The sequence below is a fragment of the Apteryx rowi genome, unplaced genomic scaffold, assembly GCF_003343035.1.
Source record: "Apteryx rowi isolate R43461 unplaced genomic scaffold, aptRow1 scaffold_428, whole genome shotgun sequence".
Taxonomy (NCBI): domain Eukaryota; kingdom Metazoa; phylum Chordata; class Aves; order Apterygiformes; family Apterygidae; genus Apteryx; species Apteryx rowi.
Genome location: NW_020450681.1, coordinates 106,479 through 124,131, shown reverse-complemented (window position 1 = coordinate 124,131; position 17,653 = coordinate 106,479). Strand labels below are relative to the sequence as shown.

General features: G+C 44.1%; 1 protein-coding gene across 3 annotated transcripts in view; it reads left to right on the top strand.

The window, feature by feature from the left end:
* MYO1D (myosin ID) overlaps positions 1 to 17,653 on the top strand; it is a 114,093-nt gene that overhangs the window by 29,077 nt on the left and 67,363 nt on the right. For all 3 annotated transcript variants that reach the window (XM_026076212.1, XM_026076211.1, XM_026076214.1), the window contains exon 15: positions 3,529 to 3,736. In XM_026076212.1, coding sequence (XP_025931997.1) covers positions 3,529 to 3,736 — 208 coding nt within the window. The remainder of the gene's footprint in view (positions 1 to 3,528; positions 3,737 to 17,653) is intronic.

Sequence of the window (17,653 nt, the reverse complement as noted above, 5' to 3'; positions counted from 1 at the left end):
GTTTGATGAGATCCTGTAAGCTTAAGACCAGAAGAGGTGTTAGCAGGCAGTAAACCAAATTAGCACGTGGCAACTGGTACAGCTTTTATAGCCTATTGTAACATTTGTGCGGCAGAACCCTGCGGTAGGATTAAACATCTAAAGTGCAAGATACCAAATACTGGTTTTGCATGCCACAGTATTGCTCTCACTCGAGTTTAGTTTACATTAACTTTCCTAAATCTAAAAAAATTTTCTGGCATGTGCCCGGACATTGTTTTTATTTTTTCCTTTTAATGAGGCAGAATCCTTTGTACCTCACCTTTGGGTGAGACTTACCCCTCTAAAGGGGCTGRGTGAATATGATTTTGGTACGAGCCACACATTTTTGGGGATGGCTTCTGGACAGGGATCACAAGGAATTTCTCTTCCTTTCCTTGTAGCACCATTTTGGTGACAGGTTTAATGACAGACCGAGAGCATGGCAGGGGATCCAGGCCCTTCAGCTCTGGACTCAGCAAGAGGTGATTTTAGGACATAACCCAGTGTCTTCTGTTTGCTTACATTTGGGAAAGTTCTCATAAAAGCTCCGTCCCACACACAGTTGTCAAACTTCTTTACAGGCCCCTGAAGCTTTCAAATTTGCTGAGCCCTGCTCAACAGGGAGAAGTCTTGCCCAAGCCTTAGACAGTCTGGGCTTCRCAGGAGCTGTTCTGAACTTGCTTTCTGCCCAGGCTGACCTCCACTTGGCTTGTCTTCCAAGGAGCTCCCAGGAGATCTGGACGTCTGCCCAGCCAGATTTTGTTGCCCTGTGTTTTGCTGATCTGTCTTTTGGCRGTGGGGGGAGATATATGTACATACGTGCTTATACACACATATATATGTGTGTGTATATATATGTTGGTATATGTATGCAAGTAACTTCTCCTTTTCATAAGAAAAGGAGGAGTTTGGTGCTCTTTAGCTCTAAAGCACTCTGAAGTAGTCTATCTCATATTGAACGGAAGAAAATAATGTGAAGCTCAGTTAAGGCCATTAATGAATGTCCTTTTCAACGTTTCCTTTTACTTGAGAAGATTCATATTTGAGCCCTGTGTAAGAACGGGTTAAATAAACCAATCTGCCCTTACCAATTGGTGGGGGAAAAAAAATAAATATTTTTTTTGTTGAACCTAGAGATGCTTCGCTTTCGCTTGGTAAACCCCATCTTCGAATGGGGTAAAATGCACATCAAGACCACATGTCTTAATAGACTAGACCACAGGTCTTAACACAAAAAATGTGTTGCGCGTTTTTGGTTTAGTATAAAGCTTACCACCAAAAAAAAAAGTCGAGTGGATTTCAGAAGGGGGTGCGGGTGAGGGAAGGGGGGGAGAACGGCGCCTGCGAGGCCCCTGCGGGCATGTGTGTACGGCAATGTAATCCAAGCCTTTCTCCGTTAAGGCATCCACATGCCTATTTTAAGGCAACGTTAAACATAGCACGAAAACGACACCGAGATATCCGTGAACTGAAGGGTGGTGAAAGCAAGGTATGACCCTGCTTCACGTGCAGACCCTGTGTTTTTCGGTGGAGGGTCTCTCTCAATTTTAGGAGAGTTATGCTGGAAATCGTAAGCTGTAGTAGCAACCTCGTGCACGTTGAGTGTTTCTATAGCTAAATAGAGAGAAGGAGAAACAAAGGCAGCGTGGAAAGGGCTGTTTAATGTATGAGTGACCTTGAAAGCTGCCGAGATCTTTAGGCAAAAGGGAAGGGGAAGGGTTGTGCTGTCAGCGAGCAGATTTATTTCGGGTTCTGCTTCGCTATAATTAGCAGCGAGGTTGGGATTTTGACTTGTTGTGGCATCCAGGTCAYGCTCCCTGCTGTAGGGAACGAGTTAGTGGCATTGCCCTGCACGTGCCATTGGAGAAACGGAAAGACCTGCCACAGCATTATGCCACCAGCCCCACCACTTAGGGTCCAAGAGGGAGGTGGTCAGATTGGCTCGGGGTCTCTTTAAATAACGTAGCCCCATTTTTGTTGTAAAGGAGGAAGAATTTGAAATTTCTGCTTTTGCTGGGCAGGTTTTCAGTTCTCTGATGTTTTGTCCTATTTGCCTGCCCCCTCAGCTGAGCAGGTCTGTCGAAGAAAAGGTGGGTTGGCATTGCCACCCTGATTGCCTTTTCTTTGCCCCCAATATAAATGTCTTGCGGTGGAAGATTTTCCTACTCGGATCCCAATAAATTAATTACTGGAGGAACATTTTCCTGCTAAGAATAGGAAAGAGAAACCAGTGAAAGGGGTTTGATATCTGTGTAAAATATTTATGTCCCGTGTGGATTCGGGAGAGGGAGTGCTTCTGCCAGCCAAGAATAAATGCAAAGTCTTGTTATGAGTCTGAGGCATTTTTTTTTATATGCCTGTTTTATTTATCAGGAGGATCTCTAGTCTGTCTGCTGTAACCCTCGAGCTGATAGTGTTCCCTGTTCAGACACCAYGTGTACGTCTCCATTTTTTTTTTCCCCTTCAAAGGTTTATTTGGAAAGGTTAATTTGATGAACTAAGGTGACAGTGTGGATATTTCCATTGAGCTTTATTGTAGTGTGTTGAATAATTCCTTTTTTAGTGTACCCACTCACCCATAAAGGTTTATTGTTTTGTCCATTTAATACTAGCTGAAAAGTCTGATAAATCTGAATGTCCAAGACATTGAGATTGATGCTTGACTTGGATCATAGGCTTTTAAATAGAGAAGCGGGTAAGATTGCTGCATGCATGTTTTATTTAGAACATGAATATGGATAATATTACAGTGAAAATGTCTATTACATTTTTGATTACGTCCGTAAATCATATGCAGAAAATTCATCGTTGCTTTTTGCAAGCACCTATTCATCTATTCAGCACTTTTCAAGGGTGGTAAATCTTATGGAGAGCAGAGTCTGATATCGTTATTTTGACGTTTGGTTCATAGTTATGTTAGTTCCAAACTGCAAATTCTTTCTGTGAAAAGTAGTTTGGAAAGCCTGGACTAGAGGGAATGATTGAACAGCCACTGCAGGCATTGGTGTTTGTACTCTCTGGCAGTCTGCTATCTGCTACTTTGGTAAATAATGAAATTCACTCGAAATGGCACAAAACGATCAAAAACATTATTTGCAGGATTTTTAAGTCTAGGTTTTCTGACTAAACGGTTGATTGCAGTTGACTTCTGACACACAGGGCGAGCAAACCAAAGCTTTCCCTCCATGCAAAATATTTTAAAATTGAATGCTGAGAGAGTGAGTAATGGAACTGCCAGATCTGCAGGAAAATAATGGTGAGACTTAGCACATTGCATCAGTTGTGCACTGATGAAGTGAGCTCCTCACAGCATTTTTTTGGTGCCTCACAAAATCACGCCTCTCTTACATTCTCTTCCCTTTTGGATTTTCCGACACAGAACGTCTGGAGTTCTTCCACCTGTAGTCGGTTTTATGAGAAATTATATCGTAATTATTTCTAAAATATGTTGAAGGTTGACCCTCTTAAGAACATAGATGACAAATTTCCATTTCTGTGTAACTCCAGGTACAAGATGATCTCAGAATTCACTTGGCCAAACCACGACCTCCCGTCAGACAAAGAAGCTGTGAAGAAGCTCATAGAGTGCTGTGGATTTCAGCACGATGTTGCTTACGGGAAGACCAAGATTTTCATCCGCACGCCTCGGACGCTGTTCACCCTGGAGGAACTGCATGCCAAGATGCTTGTGAGGATTGTCCTCTTCCTACAGAAGGTAAAACTTAGTTGTGGTGCATTAAAAACTCAGCTTGAGTTCCATAAAACACCTTAGCTCCCTTTTCCGGCTCCCTTGCAAAAGTGAGAAGTCTGGACAAATCAAATTGCAGTTTGATTACTGCTTGATTATTTTTTTATTTATTTATTAAAGCTCTTTCAGTAGTGATCTGTGGCTTCATAAAAGTCTTGATGTGGTATGATATACTGTGATCTGTAGAACCTATAAGATTTTTGGATGTTCTTGTAAAACTTGCCCTTTACTCAATGAGAGTAGGTCATGCAGAAACTTAAAGGAACTTTTATGGATAAATGTAGAGGGCTGTTGTACCATGGATGTTGAGACAGGCTTACATGCATAAAAGTTTATCAGTGGGTCCATCACTCATGGCATACATTGACTCTAATGTTAAAACTTATGGGGGGGGAGGGGAAGAGGGAGAAGGAGAGAGAGAAAGAAAGCGTGAGAAAAGGAAAGGAGAAAACTCTTCCCGGAAGCCAGCCAGGAAGAGAAGCGACGGGATCCGCAGGTGAGCATCCTGCCTGGGTGTCCTCCACGGTGCAGCGTGTGGTCTCCCTCATCATCCTTGTCCCGCAGTAATTATAAAAATTTCATCAGGACCTGCTCAAACTCCCTGTTGGTTGCTCTTTTGGTGCAGTTAGTGCTGTTTGACGGGTACGTTGTTTGGGGGCAGGTGCTACATCCAGACTGTTACTGAGCTTTTGCATACGTGTTATTGAGTACCCTAATGTAAACCAAAAGCTGAAACCAAGTGATAGGGGGGAAAAAAGGGGAGGGGAGGAAGAAGAGGGGATTTGCACGCCAGTGGCAATCATGTCCCATGAGAACCTGTTGTAACAACAGCATTGAAGTTTGCACGTGCAAGGCCAGGAGAGTTACAGCATGAGAACAGCAAAGGAAAATGCTGCCCCAGAGGCTCTAGAAGGCGCTGCCCTGGCAGCGTGGGTGAATGAATAACAGAGCTGTGAGTGAGAGGTGGTGTACAGAATTGCAAATAGAAGGCCCTTAGCATTATGAGGAGACCTAAGGCACTGTGCAGCAGGACCTCTGCATGCACCTCCTGCCTCTAAAGGTGGGATTTGAGCTTGTGATCTTTCTGTTTTTATCCTTAGGACAAATAATTTGCCATTCTATTACTTCAGGGCCAAACACATCTCTGATTTTGCTCRTGAAGGTACTCTTCTAAGCAATGGGAATTTGTTACGACTTGGCTARCTCCTAAATCATTTTGGTGCTTTTGGGGACCGTGGCAGTAGAAGCTGGCTTTGTAACCTCAAAGGCAACATACATTGGAGGGGGGAGAAAAATGAAGAGCTGGTTTTCCATCAGCTGCAATCTCACATCTACCATTCTGCTTCTTTGGATCATCCTAAATACCMTAGGAAGGAGGTCTGAGGTTTCACCACTCTTCCTCAGAGGTGACATACCTCCACAGAAACTTCCACTGTAATGGGACAGACTTTCTTCCCGTTTGGGAGTTTTGCTTGTCAGTCTCAAATCAGGGCTCGTGAGTTGAATTTGGTTCCTTGCAGCGCATTGTCTAGCTCCTATCTGACACTTAGTACTTGCCAAAAGCTGTTCTGTATGAACGCGATCTGCCCAGCAAAGGAGCAACAACCTCCAGCTTTCACAGCCACAGAGATGGCAGATCCGACTTTATCTGCACTAGTAGGTATTGTTGACTGGTTGTGTAGAAGATGAGGTTTTTGGAAACATTTCTTAAAACGTTTTTTTTGTCATTCTTGCAATTTGGGAAACAACGGAACTTTTGAACCCCATTTTGTCCATCAGAAATAGAAACTGCTGATATACAGTTATAAAAACTTTGCACAGAAAAAGCCTGCTCTAAGCTATTTGATTAACATGAAGTTTGCACAAACTTTCTAACCACAACACTTTTGGTGAAGAGGAGAACCCTGAAGGGAAAAAGTTATCCCATGCAAGCTTTAGTAGTTTTGCAAAACGCTCACATTTGTTGGGTTAACAGAGCATTTGATCTGATTTCCTTCCAGTAAGGCAACAGAAAGTGAGGAGTCTGGAGTTGCATCTGTGTTGGTATTTGTTGTGTCAGATTGCATGGCTTCTCTTTAGTAGGGAATTCTGTAAGTTTTGTATACATGTGATTAGKTTTYCTGGAAATGCAAMGTTCAGACTGCTTAAGGAATGCAGGACCAGCCTGTTTCTGAGCATTGTGGTCCASTATTTTCTTTGCTTTTTTAGCAGCATTCTTCTTGCCCTGCTGATGAGCTTCACAACAGCCACCTTAGACTTCTTCCCATCTTCCTCCAGGTCCCTCATCTAGAAAAGGCAGCGTGTTTTTCTGAAAGCTTATTCTGACTCTGGTGCTGGAGTGAACTGGGCTGATCTGTGTAGCCTTCAAGCCCTTCCCATTCATCTCTGTAAGATTTTGTGGATAATTAGCTCTGCTTGCACCACRCTCACTCTGGTTTTTTGGAGGGAGTCCCCTGGCTGCAGCTACTTTTCCAAGCACATTGGTCTTATTTCGGGCATTCGGTGAATTCTTTGGGTCATGCTGCTAATCTGGAGTCGCTCTTTCTTCTCATAATGATATGAGGGGAGCTAATGAGTTTCTTGTTGACTAAAGCTGCAGGGGGGGGAACACCTTGCTCCCAAGTGACCTGAGTTTTCATATTAAACATCTGAGGGATTGAGAGGTGGCCTCTTGAAATTAGAAGATGCAGTTACTGAAGAAAAATTTAAGAGACTGTCTGTGCTGTGGAAAGAGATGGTGTCTCRCTGCAAGGTGAGCACTGAAGCTCCTCCTTCAGATAAAATCTGCTAAGCAGTGGGAGGCACAAATTTGGCAGCAGCGTGAAGGTAACGTAAGCGGGACCTAATGGATCAACTCTCTGGTTCTGGGATGGGTTTGGTATAGTATTGCTGTGTGGCAGCTGGTATACTGGAATACATAGAGAGTAACTGCAGTGCTTTGGGGTTTTCCTTTCCCTTGTTGGGACAATCGGCAAAGGTGACAAAAGTTCAATTCCCAGTGCACGCCGTCATATGGCCCACAAACCTCCCTCCCCTGGTTTCTCCATGCCCCRGCGTAGAGAGGGACTGATACACGTCTCTGTCTGGAGATGTCTTTCTCTTCTGCACAAAATACTCAAGTAGGAYGGCTGGAGTCATCTTTTTGTTACTTCTCTCCGAGAAATCCCTGGCGAGATTCTGATGAAGGTCTRTAGGGAAGAGACAAGCTCCTTCTGAAATGCTCAAGCTACTGAAGAGTTTATACAGAAAACTGTATGACCAGAGCTCCTTTTCTGTAGCGTAACCCCACTGGGGTTCCCCTGAGTCTCTGTTTGTACTTTCTGGGTGTTCTTCAGCATGCTCTAAAATGCTTGCAAAGTGATGGAGAGGGGCTCCTTAGGGTCCTGGACTTGCAGCTAAAGGCCAAGACCATGAATGAATAGATGCTTACTGAACAGCTCACCAACAAAAGACCACGTGCTTGAGCTCGTGTTGATGTTTATAGGTATGTAATTAAATACCTTGTAGTGTGTTAAATCTGTCTAGAAAACGCTTGCATTTTTGTCACGAGTTCCCTTCCGTTTCTGCATTTCTCTTGTTCTACCTTTACGTTTCACCGCTCCTGCGTTCATGTGCCGGCTGTGTTCAGCTACCAGTAGATGGGGCGCTTGCAGACCAACAACGCCGCGAAAGGAACAAGCCACACAATAAAAAAAAATAGCATCTGCGACTRCGGATCTGAAGAGGCCTTCTCAAAAGGCTGGAAGCATCAAGGCGATTTTGCCCATTTTAATTTCTGTTCCCAGCTTGCTCTTCTGGTGCACCGCTCGCGTGACGGCTTCCTTCTGGCTGCTCGTCCTTTCTTTATTTTTGCCTACAAGCATCAAAGGCTGATCGAGACAAATGGATCCTTCTGAGGGTCACGAGATTAAATCTGAAAGGAAAGGGAGATACGAGCTTGGTTTAACAGAAACATTTCAGCCTTTTGTTGCATTGGATTTTCTCAGATGTCAATTTAGCAGAGGAAAAGACAACTGTAGATAAAATGTGTTGTTGTGACAGTTAGGCACTYGTGTGATTAAAAAACGGAGGGGAAATTGTAACGCGTAGCCTTAAAAGCAGGCTGGGATCCAACAACAATTTTCTTTGCACAGAAATGATTGTAAATGAGAGAAGGGTCTGCTTGTAGCAGCTCTGCTTCTTGGTTGCTTTAAATGTATGTCTTTGTTTCTAATTACTKATATTATGTGCTTTATTGCTGTCATGCAAAACAAAAGGCTTTCAAAAGGAGATTTGGTAATTATCCTTGGAGCTTCAGCTTGTGTGCAACTTTTAACCCTTCAAATCATGTTGKTGCTTGGGTTTAATAAATGACAAGAATTTGCTTCATATGAGTTTAGTTAAACTGAGTGAAAACTGACTTCCAGTGTAAGTAGATAATTTGGTTTTCCTTTTGTTGCACATCTGGATGTCTTCTCCTTTAGCATTATCTTCAACTCTCCCTTTTCTTCAGTGGTAGCATGTTGGTGGAATTCAGGACCGTAATTTTACTTAAGGTCAAACCAAGACAGTAAGCAGGTGTGATACAGTTTAACTGTGGGAACTTGTTGAYTCCAGGAGAATTTTGCAAGTGGAAGCTGCCCTGTGTTAGAAAACCCATATGGCAGCTGAGATATAGCTGTCCAAGCTAACTCATTTTAGAAGCACTCGGTGGGAACATCGCTTCTTTTTATGTGCTGCATTCGAGCTTATTTACTACACCTTTGGTCTTGCCATCAATACGATGGTCTTCATGAATGTGAATGAAGCATCTCTTATTTTATTTTATTAAAAAAAAAAAAAAAAGGCTGCCATAAAACTCTGTTGCTTTTCTGCCCTTGGAAGCGTTCCCTCRTATTCATTAGCTTTGCAGAACAGGGCTTTGTTCAGGAGAGGAGCCCAGCCAGGCAGCACGTGCAGCATGCAAAGATGRTATATCTTGTCAATATAATTTAGTGCACTATTCCAGTGCAATTTTATCGGCCTGGTACAGCTGCATATGGTAATCACRTCACTAAATCTTTACCGCTTAATGCAGAGGGAAGCGTTGCAACCCTGTACCTACGTGGACAAAAATTCTTGTGCACAGAAGCCCTCTAAAACCGGGAGAAAAATGGGAACGGGAAGGAAGCCGCGATGGCTCTGGTGCACGCTGTGGATGCATTAAGGCTCCCTCCGAATACGACCGCGCGGCCCTTCCGCGCCGGCTCGCTTGTGTGTGCGCTGACAGCTTGCGCTGGTTTTTTTTTTTCCACCGCTTTTGGCATTCTGGTTTCCAGACCCTCCTCTCTCGAGAGCTGTCACTCACACCCCTGCAGCCGTCGTCACCATGGCAACTTTGTCCTACCCTCGGCAGGGGAACAGCCGAAAAAGAGAACCGTGGCTGACTTGTCATAATTTAATGTTTCACCTTCCCTTTCTTCTCCATCCCCGTGAGTCCTTGAAGCGCGGCGAGCGAGGAAGCGCTCGCCGCAAAAGGAAGCTTTCACTCTGCCAGAGGAGGCATTTCCATGTCGGATTATGGCTCGGCGGCGGTAATCTGATGAGGGCTTCTGTGCCGTGACCCCGGGAAAAGGTGATGCAACGCGTGTGCTGTCCCAACTCAAGGCATTTGCCATCTTGAGGGTGTGCATTGGTGAAGTTTTGCACAGAAGTGAAAATAGGTGTATAAATACCTGCGGCTTTGTAGAGTGCGCTGAGGCTTTGAGCTCCCAAGGCTTTGGCAGCAAGAAGCTGGGAAAGGAGATGCTGTAGCTCCCTTCCAAAGCATGGGGATGCTAGGAAAAGGACCAAGGAAAATGAAAAATCGGATGCATCCTCTGTGTTGACAGTGCCACTTGCTAGTACGGCCAAGCTGAGCTCCTAGCTAGCTGCTCCAGCTGCTTTTCCCGTGCTGGTGGTCTCCCTTGTGCTAGTAACATTGCTCGTGTCTGCCCCGGTGAATGCACTGAGACATGTAAAACTCAAAAGTCCTACAAAAAAAGAAAAGAAGAGACTATCTTCTGCCACTTCTGCTCCCCGAGCAGCTCACCTTCATTCAGCTGAGCCCCGATGCTGGCAGAAAGGAGGAGGCAGGAACGTGGCCCCAGAGGAGGGCAGAAAGGGAGAGGATCACAGGATCCTTCCCCTTCCAGAATCAGGCGCGATGGAGCACCTGAATATTCACATATTATCTCTTTCCTCCCCCAGGAAATGCTGTAAAAACATGTTTTAATCTAAATAAATGCAAACACCCATTTATTGTTTGGCGAGGGAGGAGAAGAGAGGATGTGTGTGTGCATCGCTACTCAAAAAACATGGCCCAGCAACATGGAAGACCAGGCAGCTGCCTATTCCAGGACTCTTCAGTCTAAGAAAACTTTGCAATGTCCCAACTTTGAGACCTTGAGTGTCGTAGCTGTTAGGGCCACCTTAAAACTTGCTTGGTGAATTCACCTGCATTTGAGAAAAGCAAACAAAATAAAAAAAGCAACCCAGCTGCAAGCCTCTTGCCAGTCTCCCAGAGAGCATGGCTGTGCTTTGCTGCTGAGCGCGTGAACTCCTTCAATAAGCTCAGGCTGAAGCAAAGCATCCGGCTGCAACAGCAGAGCAGGTAACTGCAGGAGTCTTCAAGACTTCAATTTAGTCTTCTGCTTTTGCAGCGGTGCTTGCAAAGCGAATGCTGCAAAGCTAGCTGCGATGCCYGCAGTTAAGCGTTAATGCTTCCTACTGCTCGTTCCATCCTGCTTTTTCAGGCTTTGCTTTAGCTGTTTTTGGTTTGCAGAGGTGGCAGAAGGACTTTCAAAGGCATCTGAGTTGGTTGCCATAGAGCAATCAACACTGTGCTCCAGCACCGGTGGGTTTGGGGTGTGCTGCATCCCTGCATCCCTACGGAAATCCCAGTCTCACTTGAATATGGCTTTTTCCCCCTTCTTGAATGGGATTCTTTCAGCAAATATCCTTGCAGTCCCTTGTTTGTTAAGCAAACTTAGGTTCTGATCATGTAAATTAGATATTTTGGGTTCTAACACCGCCCTTTCACGGTTTGGGTATTTTTTAATGCTGGTTCATGTGCATCACATGCAAGTTTGGAAGACCAGATTCTGCCCTCATTGCCACTGGTGCTTCCTTGCTGTTTTCATGGAAGGGAATTATTTTCCGTTGTGCTTCAGCTTTTCATTTTTGAAAAGCTAGTGATCTGCTGCATCTCCAGATCTCTTCAAGGCTTGTTTCGATTATAGAAAGAGTGCCAGCGCAGTGTACTTTAATTAAAGTGCAACCAAGCACACACAGTATTCAGCAACCTTACCTTGGGAAAGGTCTTAATTTAACACGATAGTGAAAATACCAGGATCACCTGAGCTGTGCCTATACTAAGGGAAAGATGAACCGACAATTTCTGGGCATGCAGCCTTTCCCAACGGGAYGCTGCAGTAAATCAGAGTCAGTTTRAAGAAGTTTACCACTCTTCCATGGGGTGGGTAGGARGCTGCTCCTTCGTTATGGGGCTTTTGAGCAAAAATAAGCATATGGTAGTTGATCTGTGTTTGTCGAAATGTCTGTATTGATTTTTTTTTTTTGCTACACCCGGTACTGCCCTCCTCGGGCAGTAGCACCCGGTAGCAGAGGTACGTGTTATATTGGCATTTGTGTCCTTTAAATAAAAGTGAATAAAATGAGCTAGATCTGTGCATGGCTCTTTTTTGCTTTTATCTGCTCTCCGTTCTGGAAAAGCTTGTTAATAGAGCAGTGCTGTCACAACTTCAGAAGCGCAGAGAGAGCTTARTTCTCAGCTGCTTCGCTAAATGGATGTAGGTTTTAAACTGGAACAGCTGCTGCGCTGTGTCAGACTGAAGGTCCCCCTGGACCACAGTCATGTCCCCACAAGTGACTGTGAGCAGATGCCTAGGGAAGGCTGCAGCGGGGCGAGCGTTCATCATGCTTCTTCTTAATACTCCCCCAGTCCTTTCAGCCCTTCGAACTTGGCCTGACCTAAGCTGGACGTGTTTTCTTTATATTCGGTAACACCCGGTGGATTTCTCTTCTCTGAACTTGTCCTCAAACACGTGTCCTCACCTTTGGGTTTTGTAGTGTCCTTTGGTGAGGAGTTCCACCGCTCAGCTAGCCCCCACRTGGAAAGAGCAATCTTGCTTTGTTTGTTTTGGTCCTGGCTTCTCCGGGTTCATCTGATAGCCATTAATTCCTGTTTGGAAGAGGAGAGTGAATAGCTTAACCCATTTAAACTCTCCACTCAGGACTCTGTAGGCCTCTGTTGCATTCCCTCTCAGTTGTCTTCTTCCACACAGCAAYGTACCAGCTTAATTAACTGTGCCACATTTGGAGCTTTTGGTTGTCCTAGCAGTCTTTACCAGTGTAAAATCCTTGAAGATCAGGAAATGACCTGTATTTTGATTTCTTAAGCATGAAAAATTGCACATTGAATTCTCATGGGATGAGAGAAGCTTCCTGCCTTGTTCTAACGGCAGCAGCCTTTTTCTGACGGTTGTGAACTCCTCTGCTGCTTTAGCAGAGGACACTTGGCAGTTATCTTCATCTGCTCATCTAGGGTATCTCCTTTCTCCCATCATCTTCCTTCCCTGGTCACTGCCGAAGGCAGGAAAAACTGTAGAGTGCAGCCAAGAAGCAATAAGTGCATTGCTAAGGGCMCCACATGGACGTAGCGTGTCCTTAGGAGTAGAAGGTAAAGGGGTCTCTTGAGGTTTTTGGGCTGATAGAGTTTTATAACTGAGGCTCGGGCTCAGCCTTGGAGAAAGATGGGTCTGTGCAGCTGCGTGACATTCGTTAAAGCTATKGCTGAGCAGCCGAATGAGCTGCAGAAGAAACCCACAGCAGCTCTTCATCCAATATTTCATGTGTACATGCATGAGCCTCATTCGTGCTACTTGCATACATCCAATGATCATTTGATATTTGTTGTATTTATCATTGGACGCAGTCTTGGTAGTRCAATCTGATTAATGAGGGTAAGAGAGACCCTTCTTTCTTTCCTGGCTTGTGGAATGTTGTTTCTGTTAAGCAGGGCTATAGAATAAATGCTGTTTGGCTGACTCCTGCAAAAAAGAGAAAGTTGGCTTTTTGTAAATTGAGCAGCTCTTCCCACTYGTATGTTTGTTTGTATGGTCTGTAATGTGGTCTATTAGGACTGGGAGACCTGGATTTAAAAGCATTTGCCTCAAACCTTCTACGGAATCCAAATCTGCTTGAATTGTGAAAATGCAGATCCCCAATTGTGTGGTATGTGCAAGGACCCAGCGGATGCCGAATGTGAATATTAGCCATTCCATCATGTCTGTGCTCTGCAAGGAGATGACCTCTTTCAAAAGCAATCAGGAGGCGTATAATTAAAGCTCGCTTCAGATTCGAGCATTTATTCAAACTGCGATGCCTCGGAGGACCCAGTGACAGGACTGCGTGCGGCTTCTGTGCTGCTCTCTTGACTTAAATATTTAATAACCTTTCCAGTTTGAGGTCCTTTAAAGCCGTGCAGGAAGGTTCATGTCTGTGTGAATTTCTAGCGAGCTTTTGTTTTATTCTTTGCAGTTTGGATGCCTGGAGGGCAGCTTTTGCTAGGGCAGCATGAAATATTGATCATGAAATAGTTCAGGCAAGTGTGAAGGAGGCCTAGTGGGAGGCGATGTACTGCGTTACAGCAGGCATGAAATAGTTTTCCAAGGTTTGATTAGTTGTAGCACTGCTCAAAAAAATATAGCACCGCTGTTTAATTTAGAAGGGCTTGGTTTGTCTTCTGAATTATGTACATTTATTTGCTTGTTTATAAGCTTAGATCGCATGCTGGGGAGGTTTCCTTCTAAATTCAAAGAGACTGCAGCGTCTGGGTCAAACCTAAATTATCCTTTTTTTCCATGGAAGAACTGAGCGAGGCATTCTCGCCATTCTGGACCCAACCCACCTAGTCTGCTGGTTTTCCCTGCACTCTACAGGGCCTGCTTGTGTGTTTTTTTWAATTTATTTTTAATTTATTTTATCAGAAATTCTGAGCTTACAAGCAGGCTGCAGTCTGTAGATGAGCTCCAAATATTTAGTGTGCTGCACAGTATTTTCTGCTAAGATGATGGACTTGATCTATAGAAAGTTTATTTAATCTTAGAAATGTTGGTGGAAGCTCACTGAATTTTTAAGCTGACTTTAAAGGCATGCCCAGATCTCCTTTTTTTTGTTCATTTGACTTTTAATTCATTAAATTTTAAACAAAAACATGTGCATTAAACATACTTCAGAGAACATTTCAGTATTTCCCAGAAGATAAAATATATTATGACTCTTTCTTGGTTTYGATGAATGCTCTGTTTCTTTTTGTGCAAGTGCCTATTTTGGAAGCAACCATAGAAAAACTCTTTCTAGTGTTCAATAGTTTTTGACTGGATTTCTTGTGTTGTTCAGACTTTTCCCCACCCATTTCCTTTCTCTCTACCCATCCTCCTAAGCCTTTAGTCTTCATTTCACTTGCACTCTTAATCTGTCTTCACCTAGCACAGAGGAGAAGGCAGAGGTGTTGATAGAAAGAGATCTGGAGAGACTGAAGGTAAGGAGTAGATGGGGGGAAAGGTTGGAAAAAAGCCTAGACACTCTGCTTTTCTTTCAGTTTTTAACTTACTCCTGCTTATAAGTCTCTGCTCTTCTGTTCTTGCTTGAGGTCCCCTCTCCTGTACATGCACACATTGGAGCTAATACCTACTGCCTGTTATTCCCTACCTCTGCCCTGTCTCCTTGGGTAGCTCTTCTTGTAAAGGACAATGTTTCATAGTGTCCTACACAACGGCTCTTACTCTCACTTGGTCACTCGGCCCTGCAGTAATCGATTGCAAAATCGATTGCTTTTGAGTCTGCTCTTCAGTGTGTCACTTTGCAAACTGTCATCGGACAAGCTCTTCCCTGAGCTTGGCTTTCCATGGGTTTGTCCTACACTGCTGACATCCCACAACAGCAACATACACAGCTGTGATCTTGTGACCACTTCACTGCCAGTACTTTCCAGGCTTCCTTGTCATATCCTCCACTCCTTCCCATGTGCCCTGCATGCATCTGCACCCTCCCAATGCTGCCAGATCCTTCTGGTATCCTCTACCTGTTTGGCTTGGCACTCAGTCTCATGTGGCTCTGCCTGGCTAGGAGCTACTCGTGTGCTAGTTGGGACTTGGAAGTCAAACAAAACAGATGGCTCTTGAGCTCGTTCTGAAGCTTTTCCAACGTCACTCTAATCTGAGGCTCTTTCTACCCCGCTGCTGATTTTTCCTGAAAAGATGTAGAGACTTTGTCTCTTTGGGTCTTCTGTTTCTCTGTCAGATTTGCTTGAAGCTGGCTAGAGATTCAGAAGATATTAGGGCAATCACAGATGGTCAGAAAGAGGCAGGGTTATCTTTAGTCCCATTTCTCTGGGAAACCAGGTCAACCAGAAGTTAAAGCCACAGAACGGTGGCAAAGCAAGTATCACTATTATTGCTTGTAGAAGGAACGATACAATCCCAATGACCCAATTGGTCGTTGGGATTCGCAGGCTTGTTTAGTCTATCCTTGCAAGATTTGCTGGATGCAAGTGCTGAAATACCAGCTTGCTGGTGCATAACTGTGATTTAGGTTCAAGATGAAAGCTGCTTAGCTGGTTGCAAGTTTCAGAAAGACGATGCATGTTAGCTGTCAAATTCTTTCTGAACTGTATATGAAAAAGGCTTGGACAGTATCTTGCTTGGGTACAGAGGGCTGGAAAGAAAGAAGTAGACCCCTGGATGCACAGATCTTTCCATTGTGTTTTTGGCATGCTGATCTCCCTCACATTTGGCCGTGGCGCTACGATTGCCCTCCAGCATACAACAGAAATGTAGCTTTTGCAATGTGAGAACCTGTGTATAATGTCTATTAAATGCCATGAAAAACTTAGCTCTGGGAATCTGATTATTTTATTTTATTTTGCAGTGCTTAATGCTTTTGAGTGATGAACCTAAGGCAGGGGGGAGAATTTGATAGGTACAGCATGTAGTGATCTCTCAATATTTAAGTCTCAGAAGGGTGTGTTGGTAGCATCCTTGTTGGACTTTCATGTAACTCTAACCCCCTAGCTCGCAGCTACATGATGCCGAGTTTATCAAGTGGCTGCTGAGCAAGGAGTTTGTTGCTTTGACAGCTTGCTCTTGTTTGTAGGTTTGAAGGGTCCATGTTTCTGGAAGAGGCTGCTAGACCATCAGGCAATCTGCTTGCCTTGGCAGTCCCAACGTTACTGATGATGCCTTAAGCAGAGATGAGCCCTGGCTTTGAAGGCAGGGGAAAAAAACAAAACAAAACAAAAAAACACTACCAAAGCCAGGAAAACAATTTATTTAAACTGGTGCCCCGTTCCCTGGGAGAAGGTTTTTTCCATCTTTATCTGTCTTGTTACTTGTGGTGTTTGGGAGGAGCTGCCATTTTGGTTTTTAGGTAGATCCTTGCTAGGATTGAGGTTATGCAGTTATGACAACTTGATTTGAGACCATGCTTTTCATTAATAGTTTATTGCTTGCTGCAGCCAAGGGGCATGCCTCGGCCGGATAATTGGATTTGGAAGGCTAGTGTTTGTAGCAATTGTGACAATTCTTGCTGTGAAGCCAATTTCTTCAGCGATGCAGCTGATACAACATCGGGGCAATCTGTTACAGTGCCTTTGTTCCGTAGATGTCTGACTGGTGTAAAAAATAAAATAAAATAACCGTGGCAAAAGAGACCTCAAAAGCAAGTAAGTAAAATTAAGACTGTTCTGTATCTAAAAACAAAATCCTTTTGAGAAGTACTGACAGATCAAGTGGAGCTCTGCAAAGTCCTCATTAGCTTGCACAAATTTGCTGTGCGTGTTCTTGTCTTGGGTTCCTTTATAAAGTCCAAAAGGCCATAGAGCTGCAACCTGGAACCCTTTGTTCTTCATTGCTACTCTTATTAAAAGATAAGAAGCTGAACAGTAGATTTTCACCCAGTTTTCCTTCATCTTATGGTTTACTGTCCATGTATTTCTTGCAGATATATTTTGTGACGCTTCAGTCTGTGTTTAAATGTCTTAAGCAATCCAAGTCTTCTGAACTTTTCTTTTAGATAGACACAAATCAGATGATGCTTCAGTGGTCTTTAGATGCTCAATTATTCCATCCTAGTTGCTGATTGAGTCAAATTCACACTGTTTCTGAATCCGATATGCACTCGGACATGAATATCCTAGGTCATCAGGGGGTTGTTAAGGAGCAAGTTGCCCTCAGTCATCTTACATGTGTAGCTTGTTCCCCTGCTTGCTTASTTGTTTGCTTCATTTCTTGCATTTTGGTGTCCAGGATAAATTCCCTTCTCTTCTCCCACTCCCTCTTCCTAGCAACAATATACAACACACAGTCGATGAGTGAACTGTGCTTCATCTGCCTCTCAGCCGTATGTGACTTAGAAGCTGCAGTTTGGCCTTCACCATGTTAAATGTTAGTATGGGATGGGGTGTGGGATGATTTAATACTATTTCAGGGGCTGGTTGCTATCTTGGAAGAAAGCGTTAGAGGTGGCAAACTCTCAGTCAGTTTGTCACACTAAAATGCAAGTGAGAGATGGGTTGTCTTGGCCTTACTGGCTAATGTTTGGGTAGCTTTATGTAGGGTCTTGACTCCGCTTTGGCATGCCAGAATGCAAATGGGCTTTAGAGCATGTTAAACATGCTGGCAAAGCAGTGGGCGCTAAAGCAACTTCTCAGGCTCTCAGAGCTAGGTGGATCACGTCTGGTGTGAAGAGGAGATGCCCTATACAGGGGCAGTGGGGCCAAAGGAGAATGAGGAGGGGTTACTATGAAAGAGACTGGAGGAAAATGTTCCCCATTTTTGAAATTTGAATGTATAGAGAAGAGCACCT